Source organism: Marmota monax, unplaced genomic scaffold (assembly GCF_021218885.2).
Source record: "Marmota monax isolate L192 unplaced genomic scaffold, Marmota_monax_Labrador192_F-V1.1 WCK01_AAM20220418_F8-fsc00181, whole genome shotgun sequence".
Classification (NCBI taxonomy): Eukaryota; Metazoa; Chordata; class Mammalia; order Rodentia; family Sciuridae; genus Marmota; species Marmota monax.
The window spans coordinates 1445174-1459041 of NW_026694276.1; the positions used below are offsets into that span (position 1 = coordinate 1445174).

Consider the following 13868-nt stretch of genomic DNA (forward strand, 5'->3'; position numbering starts at 1 on the left):
AGTCCCTCTGCAGGCTTCCCCCAGTGTCTGTGATAGAGATACCCCTTCCCTGCTCCAAGCCCCTACATTTGGGGAAGAAACGGCAGAACAACACTGCCCAGCTTCCCACACCACAAGGGGCCAGGCAGGCCAAAGCCAGCCTCTTCTCCTGGGGTTGGGATCTTTAGAGCAGCTGTTTCCCTACCTCCACCCACCCACAGGGACCCACAGGGACCATCCTGGTGTCGGGGAGCAGAGAGGGGCTGAGTAGGGAAGCACTCATTTCTTTTCTGGTCTAGAAACAGGAAGTGTGTCACAGCCTGAGAGAGGCAGGAGGAGGGGAAGAAGATTTCCAGCACCCCTTCTTTGCAGAGGAAAAGGGGTCCTCCCAAACAAGGGAACAGAGACCTAGCCGCCTCCTGCAGTTTCATAATTATTCAATGACGATTCATTTTCCCATCACTGATTCATCTGTTATTTTCATAACAGTCGTAATAAATGGGTGTTGGTGCTCTCTTACACTTTGCCCAGGGTATTCCAGGCACACCACGCAGATGTGGAGTCCCACAAAACCAACACCTATGCATGATGCATACACACCTCATTCAGATGACACCCACTCTTGACCCACTCATGACTAGCCCCCACCCCACCCTGCACATTCACACACCACATTTAATTTGGTTTTGTTTCAATGGATTGATGTTCTAGACCCCCTCTGGGCCAGCTCACCACCCAGTAACAGGGACACATAAACAATTAAAACATAGAATCTGCAGCCAGACAGGTCTGGGTTCATTCTCTGTTAAATAATCACTGTGACCTCAGGCCTCAGTATCAGAATCCTCATTCACTAAATGGGAATAAAAACAAAACCCACCTAGTAAGTTTGTTCTGAAGATTAAATGAGATATGGAGGATAAAGCCCATAGACCAGTGAGCAGCAGTTGGCACCAAGTCAGCATGAGCAGATGGTGGTGAAGACTGAATGTCCATGAGGGGCTTGGCAGCAGTCTCACGGTACTAACTACGGGGGCTGCTGTGACTACCACTGTTGTCACAGAAGAATGTACAAAGCTCAACATGGCATTCAGGGGCAATCTGGAAAGGGTGGTAGTCAAGGAGGAATTCGCCAGGGAGGTGATCCATGGGCTGGATTTAAATAGCTGAGGTTGGGAGGGGCTCTAGGAGAGGGTATGGAATACAGGGTAAAGATAGGAGTATTGGTTAGATGTTCAGGGAAGTGCAGATCATTGATAAGTCCTACACCATGGTAGACAGGTACATGTAGGTGCGCACACACACAGGTGCATACACTCCTGTTGAGAGGGTCTCCAGCTCATGGGATAATGTCAGCTTCCTCCTGGTCTGCAGAATTGAAACAGGACTGGATGAGAAGATTTGGTCTGGCAAGGAAGGCTGCTGAGCCCTCTGCCCTCCCTACAGAAATGGGTGCAGCTTACTTATCTGGCATCTTTCACATCCAGGCCCAGTCTAGAATCTGGTCCCAGATCCAAATAATGGGAGCCTGGAGCCTGACCTAGGCTCTCCCTTTCCTAGTCTGGCCCTCCAGGGCCAACCAAGATGGAGGGCTCTGACTGCAGATGGCTCTGGAAAGACCCCTGGAGCCAGGGCTTTGGTCTGCTCCCTGACAGTAGCAGCCCTCTGTCCCCACTGGGCCTGGTACTCCTCTTGTCAGCTCTCATGGCTGTCTCTGTTTCACTTGGGGTTCTAGGTAGCTGGCCTCAGCAGCGTCACCATGTCCCGGCCCAGTAGCAGAGCCATTTACTGTAAGCTCTCTCTGAACCCTCTGCCCTGCTGAAGCCCCTATCCTCTGACCTTTCCCTTCTCACACCCTGCAATTGCCTAAGCCTCATCTCACTCTCCTGCCACCTCCTGTCCCTGACTTTTTACCCTGCAGTGCACCGGAAAGAGTATTCCCAGAGCCTGGCCTCAGAGCTCACCCTCCTGCAGCACAGGGTGGAGGTGAGTACCGCCAGAGCCCCAGGTGGTTTCCAACTAAAGCCAAGTGTCTCTGTGTGTCCAATGCCCTGCCAAAATAGAGATGCCTCAAATGTTCCTGCTGTGGAAACTAACAGCCTGATTTGGCCTAATCCTGTGACTTGGATCCAACCAGCCTGCAGCCTAATGAAGCATCTGCTAAGTTCTGGGGAGGAGGGGGAATGGAGGTGGGCAGAGCAGGCTCAGATAGAGGTCTGATCCCCAGACAGTAAGAAGTAGGAAAGGGATAGGCCTAGAGACACTGAGAACCTCCCCTGCCCAACCCCATTTGTTCCAGATGCACCCCCAACCACACCCACTGCCAAGGAGTTGCTCTTTGCTCAGAATGGGCATGACTGGAGGAGGGAAAGTATGAGGTCTACAGCCCTCTAGGATTTGAGGAGCCACTAAGAGGGGAGTAGCTGAGTCTGAACTCCGGGGGAGTGGGGTGACCCCCCTCCACTGATCTGCTGGAATGGTGTCTCTGCCACGCACACCCCCCAGAGGGTATCTGCTACTTCAAGATCTAGTTACAGGAAGGGCTGTCAGCACCACAGTGAAAGCAAAGTGCAGGCTACAAGGGTGTGGTCAGACCAGCAGGCACTGCTGAGGACATGGTGGGGGACATAGCATGTGAGGGAGAAACCTCCCCCACCCCAGCAGTCTCATGTGTTAGGGATCTAATGCAGATAACAGGGAGCCACACTGGGGTGAGGGATAGACAGCATCAAGGCAGAAAGGGCTGCCCCATTTGCAGGGGAGAGGCAGGAGTATTCATCTTCTTTATGGGGTGGGGCTGGGAACTGGCTTCATAGGAGTTAAGAGCAAGAGGAGACATATTCAGGATGACAGGGACACCAGGCCCATCCCCAGCCCTACTGCTTCTACACGGTTCACATTGTCCCTAGAGGGTGCTATTGGGATCTGCCCTTCCCCCTCTGCTGCCTGAGCTGTTGGCAGGGTGAACAGAGAGAGGAGCTGGACCCAGGGAGGGATGGGGAGCTGCCAGGGTAGAGAGGGAAGGCCAAGGGGAAAGACAGACACCAGGTAAGGGAGGAGACTGGGACAGGCAACACGCAGCTGGGAGAAGCAGGGTGAGGAGTGGGGGGGTGGTGTGGGCGGTTCTCCTGGAGGAAGTAGACAAGGGCAATGACCCACCAATCATCAGGCTAGCAGCAGGTAAGGACTTTTGTGGAGACTAAGATCACTATGGATCTCTTTGGGTAAGAATCAGGAAAGGTGGGCTTGACCCTCTTCCTGAGAGACGAGGTGCTAGATTGGCAGAGGGTAGAAAGGCATCTGGGTATGAGGAACAGTATGAGCTAAGGCACAGCGACAGCAATGCTGGATCAGTGAGAAGACCAGGCTGGAGGGGTGGCATCCCAAATGCAGCAAAGGAAGCCAAGGACAGAGCCCAGGGATCCACTAGCCCACTCAGAAGTTCAGACAGTATATATATGTTCAGACATCCAGCAGGACACATCCGCCCCACAATTGTCATTCCTTTGGAGTCTTAAAATCCCTCATGCAGCCCCTTAGCCGCAGCCCTGGAGGCCCATCCCTAGCCCTACTGCTTCTACACAGTTTACATTGTCCCCAGAGGGTGCTATTGGGATCTGCCCTTCCCCCTCTGCTGCCTTCCTCTCCCACCACCACCCCCTTTCAAAACTTCTCCTGGTTTGGCCCCTTTCCTCTCCCTTTATAGCATCTGATGACATGTAAGCTGGGGGCACAGAGAGTCCGGGAACCCAAGGATGCACTGCAGAAGCTGCAGGACATGGACACACAGGGCCGAGTGTGGAGCCAAGACCTGATCCTGCAGGTCAGAGATGGCTGGCTCCAGCTGCTGGACATCGAGACCAAGGTCAGCCCTCCCACTGTCTAGCCCATGCTGTGGAAGAGCAAGTGCTAGGTGCCTCCAACAGCAGCTACCTCCCATACTCAGCAGACACCCAGGCCTACGAAGAGATAGGAGATAAGGGTTGGGGATAGAGGCACAAGTCAGAGCAGATGACTCCCCAGATCCAGGCCACCAGAGGGTAGGGGCAAACCTATCAGGAGTTTCTAGGAGCCATACTTAGTTCTTAGGCCTCATAGTTGACTTCTTCACCTGGCCCAGGAGGAGCTGGACTCTTACCGCCTAGACAACATCAAGGCCATGGATGTGGCACTGAACACCTGCTCCTACAACTCCATCTTGTCCATCACTGTGCAGGAGTCTGGTCTGCCAAGCACTAGCACTCTGCTCTTCCAGTGCCATGAAGTAGGGGTGAGTGGCCAGGGGTGAGGTTCAAAAACCACAACCATTGTGTGTGCAGGTGCATGTGTGCATCCCCACCCCACCACGTGCGTGCGTGCACACACACACACACACACACACACACACACCTTGCCTGACTGTTGCTTCCTCCAGGCAGAACGGCTGAGGACCAGCCTGCAGAAGGCCCTGGAAGAGGAGCTGGAGCAAAGGTAAGCAGTCTCTGCATAGCCAGCAGAAGTGTGGGCAAGGCTTCTGTCCCGAGAACCTTGTCAAAGAAGTGCCCTTCACCATGTCTTCAGTAGACCTCAATTTGGAGGCCTTCACTCAGGCCAGAACAGATGGAGGGGACCATCTCTGGAAAGGTCACTTCCTTTGGAGCAGGCACCCTCTCTGGAGCAGGGGCCCCTTCCAGAGCAGCCCTACCAGATGACCCTAGAGCACAGTAAGTTTTGCGGACAGGGGCAGGTGGAAGAGAATGTCAAAGGAGTTCTAGGCCCATAGTCCCATTACATCGCAGGCATCCCACCATCCCCAAGGCCCCTGTCACGCCACCCCAGTGCCAGAGAACCAAGCGCCTTCGCTCGGCCTCCTCCAAGACGGTCTCCATCCCCAGAGGATCTAGAGAGAGATGAGGTAATTGAGGATGGTCTTGGGCTTGCTGAGGCTTCCCGGGCCCAGGGGAAGAGAGTACACCTGTTCCCCTCACCCAGGAGCCCAGGGCCCCAGGGTGGTCAGGGCAGGACAGTCCTAACTGCCCACTCACGTCATGGATTGTTTGGGGCCCAGGAGGTGCTGAACCATGTCCTAGGGGACATTGAGCTGTTCGTGGGAAAACTGAAGGAGGTTCAGGCAAAGACCAGCCTTAAGAAGAAGAGGAGACTTAGGAAAAAAAAGAACAAGGAGACTGAAGGTGAGTGCTGAGGGCCAGGGGAGAGGAGTGGAGTTGTCCTGAGATGATCTGTGAATGCTGCCTTTGTCCCTGCTCCCACAGGAATAACCCGGGCACACTACATTGACTGCTTCCAGAAGATCAAGTACAGCTTTAACCTCCTGGTCTGTGGCTCCCCACCACTTCCCCAGCCTTCCTCCCCCAACAACCCTACAGTCACTGGTCTCTGGACATTCTAAGTTTTTCCTTTCTTCAGTTGCTCCCCTTCTTGGGGCTTTTGGAGAGTCCCAGGCTCTTAGCTGAGGCATAAACAATTATGGGGAACGGAAGATATTGCAGGATGAAGTGTGGTGACAGACATTGCCCTGTGTCCCCAGGGAAATCTGGCCCTCAGGCTGGAGGAGACGAGTGCCCCTGAGTTTGTGCACATCCTCTTCAAAACTCTGGACTCTGTGAGTAGTGGGAGGACAGGGTGGAAGAGGGACAGGCTGAAGCCAAGCAGGAGCAGAGGGAGGAAAGGAGGCTGAGAGAGGGTAGAGGGAGGCCATGGGGATTCCCTTTGCTCTGCCCAGCACACCCACCTCCTTAACCCCAAGACCACATCCCTCGTGGGACCAGCACCCCCAGAAGACTCTATAAGCAGGGGTCAGACATGAGGACCCTAGAGTTCTGCAGCAGATGGGCAGCTGAGCAGGGCTGGAGAATCTGGGCCTTTCTGTCCTAGGCTTCCTGACACCTTCCATCACTCCCCCAGATCCTGGCCCAGTGCCCTGATGCTGACCTACCACCTCAAGTGGTCTCGCCCCTCCTCACTCCCAAAGCCATTGACCTGCTGCAGTCCTGTCTGAGCCCATCTGAAAGTAACCTCTGGAAGGGGTTGGGTGTGGCCTGGACCACCAGCCGGTGAGTGAAGACAAGGCCTGAACTGAATTGGGGTTGAGGGGTATTGGGGAAGGACCCAAGAGGTAGCCAGGCACTATGTTGTCACAAACCAGAAATATTTCAAAACAATTTGGGGACTCTACATGAAGTTCCCAATTCTTTATTAAGGTCAGTGTGACCAATTAAAAATATATATATTATCACCTTTACTCACTATGAAAGGAAAAGCATTGTCTTAGAAAACAACAATTCTTCCCAAAAAGGAAAGATGCCAACCTCATTTTTGTCAAGGCCAAAGTGAAAACTTTATCTTAATCCAGCCCAGAATTTCAGAATTACTGTCATAAGTGATGCTACAAATGTAACATCAGTAAGACTTGGCAACCATTTGGTAGGGCCCCAGTTAGGAAAGAAAGAGATGCCACAAGATCCCAAGCTGACATAAGCATTTGGCAGGAGGACAAACCGAAGAGAGCCTTGGGGGGTAGGGGAGGAAACTGGCTCCCCTGGCTGAGCTGAGGTGTCAGGGGAACAGTCCACAGAGGCAGGGCAGCCGCCCCAGGTGAGATGTCTGGCCTGGCGGTGGTAGAACCTGACAAGGGGGGCCTCGGGGAAAGGCGAGCATACCCGTGGGAGCCCCAGAACTCACTTTAATAAGCACAGTACTTTCTCTTCCACAAGGGAAGACGGCAGGACAGTGGGAAACTTAAATGCAGGTTGCAAAAGGAAAAAGAAATCCCAGGGAGTTAAAAGAACTATAAGGACAAAGAAAATAAAAACCAAGAAAGAAGAGGGGATCAGAAAGATAGAAGTCAATGGGGAAATAAGCCAGTTTTCCTAGCATGCCTTTTGCCTAAAGACAGAATTTTTAATTCAGCCCCATTCAAAGGAGTTTTCATCTAGTTTGTTAAAGACATGAATCAATTAATGCAATGCATGTTTTTGATTGTGGTAGAATACACATAACAAAATTTACTATTGTAACTGCTCTATGTGCATAATTCAGTGGCATTAAGCACATTAATAATGTTGTACAGGCAACACTATCTATTCCTAAAACTTTTTCATCATCTTAAACAAAAAGTCTATACCCACAAAACAATAATTCTGTATTCCCCCACCTCCCCAGCCTCTAGGTACCTCTATTTTATTCTGTCTCTCTACATTTTCCTATTATGAGTATCTCATGTAAGTGGAACACATTATTTATTCTTTTATGACTGGCTCATTTCACTTAGCATGTCCTCAAGGTTCATCCACATTATAGTATGGGTCAGAATTTCCTTCTTTTTAGTGGCTGAATAATATTCCCTTACGTGAACATGCCACATTTTTTTATTCATTCATTTGTCAACAGATACTTGGATTCTCATAACAATATTCATTTGTCCAGAATATCATATGAGCTAGTCTCAGAGTCTGCTGATTCCCATGGCTATGCTGGGTTCACACTGTCTGGGGAGAGAGCCCTGGCATCTAGCACCAGCAAGGATAAAAGAGAGGTCCTGCAATGGACTCAAACCAAAAGACCTCAAGTAATTTTATTCAGCCACTTTAACATTGAGCAACCATGTTAAATATATATTTTGTGTTTCAAAGCCCAAGTTTATTTCAAGAATTTGAGAGCTGGGGTTGTAGCTCAGTGGTAGAGCTCTTGCCCCTCACACGTGAGGCCCTGGGTTCGATCCTCAGCACCACATAAAAATAAATAAATGAAAATAAATATAAAGATATTTTAAAAAATAAATAAAATACAATCCTTAAAAAAAAGAAGAATTTGAGACCCTAGAAAAATGGATCAGCAGATTTTTCTTTTTTTAGGGGGTACTGGGGATTGGACTCAGGAGATTTACTGCAAAGCTACATCCCCAGCCCTATTTACTATTTTTTATTTAGAAACAGGGTCTTACTAAGTTGCTGAGGCTGGACTCAAACTTGCAATCCTCTTGCCTCAGCCTCCCAAATTGGGATTACAGGTGTGCACCACCATGCTGGACTGGATGTGATTTTTTAGAAAGTATCCTTAAAGATGCAAAATAACTCCAGTGTTCATAAACTGATATACACTTGTTAAATAATATATCAAGTCAGTTATTCCCCTAGATGTTTTCTAATTTCCTAAAATAACCAGAAATTAATCATTGCAACAGAAACACAGAAAATAGAATAACTATAGAGATGTAAAAACTCTAAATAGAGTTGAATTTCTGACAAATTATATTTCGATGACTTGATTTTAGACAAAATGACCCAAAGCTATGGGTCATTGAATGCTGTGGTAATCCAGAAGGATGGAGAACATCTGAGGCCATTGATTTGACAGCCAGGAGATTATCAGGATTTTAAATAGTCTGGTTCCAATAAAGCAATGACAGAAAATCTGATGCTGGAGTAATGACAGGACCAAGGTGAGAACGTGTAGGTAGGGTATTTAGGTACATTCTCAGGAAATTTGCAAGGAGAGGGTTATAGGTCCACAGCTTACAAGGAGTTGTAAGTGGGTCAAGGGAAGACCTGAGCATCTTTCTAAGGCCAAGAAGAAATGACCAACAAAGAAGATTAGAAAAGGGAATAGTCTCTGTGGTCCACTGAATAAACATTTCTTAGCTGCAGCTTATGCACCAGCCACAGTCCTGGGGCGACAGCTCCCAAGGAGTTCAATATAGTAAAAAAACAAAACAACCCAGACATGTAAAGAGCATGTGCAGCAGAGCGTGAAAGGAGCACTAACCCACAGGTACACCAAGTTCAGGGGAAATATTCACCTGGAGGAGGCAGGGAGAGTAACTTCCCTAAGAGTCGAGGGCATTTCCCCTGCAGCCAGGTAGTGGTTGTCCATGCACAGCAAGCCTGGAAGCCACAGATGGCACACAGATGGGCCCTGTGTGGTGGGCAAGAGGGAGGCTAAGAGGCAAGAAACTGCCCCATCCTGGTGTCAGCTAGAACAGCCCTGCCATGATGGTCTAAAAATTAGAGTTCCACACACTATTTAGCTAGAGAGACCTACTGTGAGGACACTGAAAACAGGTTAGAAAAACACAGCAGGAAACCATAAGGGGGCCTTTAGGACCTAACACTCTGATTTCTACCACTTTAATTCGAACGCCCCAGCAAAGCCACTGTTTCCCTAGGGGAGTGATACATCTGCACTTCGTGGGTGGTGGTAGGGCTGGTCCACAGATCCTGCGCTGTGAGGTTTGCTCATCCTTAACCATTTGCTCCTCTGTGGGTGTTCTGAGACCTTTCATCTGTGCACAATGGACTATGCCCCCCATTAAGATCCCCGAGGTTAGGCCTTGTCATCTCCTCCCTTTCTACATCCCACAGCCTTGCACAGAGTGGACAAGGACTCTGATTTTTCTCCCCCCAGGGCTGACTGGACAGGCAAAGAGCCTCCACATTACCAACCTACATTTTATGATGGCTGGCAACCTCCAGAGCCCTCCTCCTTGGTAAGAGATGCTGAGCACAGAGTCCTATCCAAAGCCTTGGACTCTGGCTAGTTTCTACCATCCCCATGGTCACATGACCACTAGGCCATGTATGGGTTTATGTGAGGACCTGTGTCCATCACTGTGAGGGTGGCCAGGAAGGGGATGGGAGAAAGCTGTGAGAGTAAAGGTGGGGGGGGGGGTCGTGTCTGACAGCCACTCCCTATCACCATGGTGGTTGCTTCCTGCTCTTACTCACTTTCTGTTTTGTTCCCTACAGGCACCCTTAAGGTATCAGGACTCTATTGCCCTCCGGTATGGCCCGAGGCTATTAGGGACTGAATTGGCATGGGGAGGGAATGAAGGGACTAAGCCTTTTGATCTCTGGATCTCTATATCTCAAAGACCCTCTGAGCTCTCTTCTTAGTCGACAAGGACATACACAAACACATCCTCCCCTAGTTTGGATGCAAAAGCAGCTTTTGACCTTCCTAGGTTCCAATCCCTTCTTCTCATGATACCAACCATACACATCTCTGGTTTCCCAGAGCTCAGGTATAAAGTGCTCACAGCAGAGCTCAGATGTAGAAAATTCCACTGCTGTAAATGTCTTTAGAGATCAATGATATTTCAGACCTCTCTTGTCCTCAGAAACCTCTACCCCAAGCCCCACCTAAGATAGACCTCCTATCAAACTCTATGGAACCATAAAAGTCACCACCAGATGTAGCCAGGAGATATCTGGGGTTCTTGGTGGTTGGACAGGTGCTCAATTTCTGAGGCCCATCTCCAGCCATCCTCCCTCTTTCTTTTGGCAAAAGTGCTAGGTTAGGGAGTACCTCACGCTTTGCTCAGGAGGAGACCTACAACAATGGCCCTCAACCTGGGGATACCAGCATCCCACCCTCCAGCCCTAGACCTGTCAAATCAGTCCTGAAAATGCAAGTTCTGTATGAGTTTGAAGCAAGGAACCCACAGGAACTAACTGTGGTTCAGGGTGAGGTGCTGGAGGTAAGGTCTGGGCTTGACGCTAGAAAAGGAGGTGGTGGTTGGTGGGAGCTACAGGTAGCCTGGACAGGGCAGTCTGGATATGGAGCTGCCAGGGTAGGGGGGCCTGGAGACGGAGAAGGAAAGTGGGAGAGGGCTGGGAGGGAAAAAAAAAAAAAACCCTTGTGTGTTTTCCTCCTGCTTGGACAGAGGTTTGGGTAATTGAGATGGTGACTGTTGGCAGGTTCTGGACCACAGCAAGCGGTGGTGGCTGGTGAAGAATGAGGCAGGACAGAGTGGCTACATTCCCAGCAACATTCTGGAGCCCCTGCAGATGGGAGGCCCTGGGAGCCAGGGCCAGTCACCCACACGGGTACACTACCTGGCCTAAGCTATCCAAAAGGCTTAAGTCCTGAGTTGGAGGTCAGGGTGGGGAGGATTCAGTGACAAGCAGAAGAATTAGTTCTGGTTTTACTTAATCAGTTCTTACTGCATGTTAAGTTTGTTATTGGGTCAAAGCAAGTAATAAAACAGGGTTCCTATCAGACCATAAAATCATAGGCTGTTATAAGTGATCCGATGGAAGCCCAGAGAAGAAACCTAGGGTTGGGAGGTATGTGTGTTTGTGACATGATCTCTGACCCCTTATTCCTCCACCCCCCCTCCCCACCAATCCAGGCTCCAATGCTTCGACTCAGTTCAAGGCCTGAGGAAGTCAAGGCTTGGCTGCAGGCAGAAAACTTTTCCACTGTGTAAGTGCCCAGTCTGAAGGGCATGGAGAGGGGACCTTAAAATGGGCTCTGATGATGACTATGGAAACCCAGAGACCCAAATTTGCAACTGGCCTCCACTGTGCTTGTCAACTCCATCTCAGATACAGGTTCTGCTGAGTGAAAGAGATCAGAGGAAGGGTACTTGCCTAAACCTAGGTTAGGGTGTCAAGTGGGGTGCTCCTGCCATGGTGAAGGCAGCAAGCATCAAGATAGTGAACTTGGGGGAAGAAAAAGCTGACAGCTCAGCCATGCCTTCTTACGAGATACCTCAAACCTGGATGTTCTGACATCAGCTGATGCCAAACCAACTGGCTTACACCAGCACTTTCAGATACCCCATGCTACAAATCATCCTGGAACCCCAACCTCCAATCCTAAACAGCCCTTCTCTACCCAAATACTCAGGCCCGGCATCCTTCCACCTGACCCTTGGTGGCTTCTCCTGTTTTTGTTCACAGCACGGTGAAGACCCTAGGGTCCTTGATGGGGAGCCAGCTACTTCACATGAGACCTGGGGAGCTACAGATGCTGTGTCCACAAGAGGCCCCACGAGTCCAGACACGGCTGGAGGCTGTCAGAAGGATGCTGGGGGTAAGGACACTCTGGGGTCCTGGCTCCTGCTGAGAGGGCCTGGTCCTCCCAGCAAGAGAGTCCGAGTACTGGGTAGACAAGCCAGCAGGCCCAGCCCTGGGTGGAACTGAGTGTGGAAGGTACTGAGCATGAGATAGTCCTCCAAGGGTGTGGCTTCATGCATTCAGGCATGCCTCGAGGCTCCAAGCTTATTGGTGGCAGGACCTCTGGGGCTCTCTCACCTGGCAGAGCCTCATCTGAATTCTTTTCTTCCCTCAGATGAGTCCTTAGGCACCAGCTCAAACACTTCAAGACCAAGGATGTCTCTCCTATGCAAGATGGAGTATTTGATATTTTAGAACCCTGAGAATTCCTCTTCCAGCTCCTCAGTTTGCAGCAAACCACACAGCTGGAGAGCTCACACAGAAAAGAGGATTAACAGGCCCAGATGTTGTGGCAAATGGTACCCTTTCTTGCTGTGCTGGGATCATCCCCAATTACTACCTATTTATTTTACCTCTTTCCTAAGTCTGGCTCACTTATGACTAGGCCTGTCAGGAGTTGGTTTACTCCCTCATCTTCCCAATAAAAGCATCTTCAAGTCTGTCATATGTCTCCCTTGCTGCTTCTTCTGGGCCTTATGGGAGCCAAAGACTGTGAGGTAGGAAGATCTGAGGTATGAAACAGCAGCAACCTTACATTCGTCACCAGGTCAGATGATCTGAATGGGAGAAAGAATTCACACTACAACCTGGAACTGGGAATCAGAATTTGAGAGCTATGGTCCAAGTTCTTCTTTCTAAGCAAACACCAAAATGAAGCTATGGTCACCATCCCCACCCTTCTGTGTATATGTCTCCTAATAGAGACCAAGGCATCCAGCACGGCTGAGGGCACAGAAGTAGTAAAGAGCACCAGGGTGACAGCTGCAGGTTTTAACCATCACTGGTTGATGGTCCAGAGAAGCACTAACTAAAACAAGGCAGGTGTTCCAGGAAGTTGTTAACTTCCTCTTTCGATGCAACTTTGCCCCTGCTGTTAAATGAGCCAACCTTAAGTTCCCTCCCCAGTGTCTCTTTAGTGACAGAGCATAAGGAACTGATAGGTGAAAGTCCCACAGTCAGCAGTGTGAACTCCACCAAGTCATCCCACTTCTGGGTTCCTGTTCTAAGATTAGGTGAAGAGTGTGGATTGGCTGTAGCTTCCAATATATTTTAATGTAAGTAACCTACTTTAATCTCCAAACTGTCATGGTATGAACACTTATCTCCACATAATCAGAGTTTTACTTTAATTGATTTAATCTACAATTATGAATTCAAGTCTACCTTGAGGGTTTTTAAAGTGTTCCTTAGTCTCTCAGCTGAATTTGTCTATGACCTTAACATTGTCTGGGGCCCAAGTTGCCCTATTTTTAGACTGCCTAGGTCATTCCCTCAACTTTCCAGCCTCAGAAAATCATTCCTTGTAGGTGGTAACACAGAATAGGAAAGCAAAAATTCCCTCACAAGAGAAAAAGGGCAAAATCCTTAGGGTCTGACTTGTTAAGGACAAACATAGCCAAAAAAGTTAATTTCTTAGAATGAGTCAAGGCCCATTGCCCCTGAGGCCTCATAGAGTTGAAGGAGCACTGGCCACAGGGAAACCCTACAGGCCCTGAAAAAGGAATAGTATCTTAACACATTGTTCCCCAAGTTTCAGAGAAAAGACTGAGGTGAAATGATGGGCTGCCCAAATACAGTGGCACTACCACAAGTTAGTATTAGACATGAGTCTGAACCCCAGATCATCCTTGGGATCTTAAGTGACTCACCTAACCTCTCCAGGCCTCAGTTTACCTCCTATAAAATGAAAATAACACTTACTTTACAAAGTTGTTGTGATGCTTAGATTGGAATAAATTACCTAACATATATGAAACACCTGTGCTATTGCCTGGCATATCATAGCTATTCCAAAAAAAAAAAAAAAAAGCTAGTCTTATACCTCAAGTTAATTTGGGACTAGCCCCCTTGTTCTTTTGGGAAAAGAAATACAGGCTTTGGGCTAGGGCTGTAGCTCAGTGGCAGAGCACTTGCCTAGCATTTGTGAGGCAC

General features: G+C 49.3%; 1 protein-coding gene across 1 annotated transcript; it reads left to right on the plus strand.

Annotated features, from left to right (window-relative positions):
• Positions 1 to 3691: 3691 nt before the first annotated feature.
• Eps8l3 (EPS8 like 3) lies at positions 3692 to 12340 on the plus strand. The gene is made up of 16 exons (XM_046467201.2): positions 3692 to 3844; positions 4100 to 4249; positions 4394 to 4449; positions 4540 to 4682; positions 4758 to 4873; positions 5027 to 5150; positions 5232 to 5293; positions 5507 to 5581; positions 5884 to 6032; positions 9382 to 9463; positions 9723 to 9769; positions 10264 to 10453; positions 10674 to 10802; positions 11108 to 11181; positions 11661 to 11793; positions 12052 to 12340. Exons 1-16 carry the CDS (start codon positions 3692 to 3694, stop codon positions 12061 to 12063), a joined length of 1695 nt encoding a protein of 564 aa, XP_046323157.1. The 3' UTR covers positions 12064 to 12340.
• The last annotated feature ends 1528 nt before the right edge of the window (positions 12341 to 13868 follow it).

Coding starts and splice junctions, on each gene's coding strand:
- Eps8l3 (XM_046467201.2), top strand. CDS start 3,692: ATGACATGTAAGCTGGGGGCACAGAGAGTCCGGGAACCCAAGGATGCA. Junction 5,582..5,883: donor TCTTCAAAACTCTGGACTCT/GTGAGTAGTGGG, acceptor TCACTCCCCCAG/ATCCTGGCCCAGTGCCCTGA. Junction 11,182..11,660: donor GCAGAAAACTTTTCCACTGT/GTAAGTGCCCAG, acceptor TTTTGTTCACAG/CACGGTGAAGACCCTAGGGT.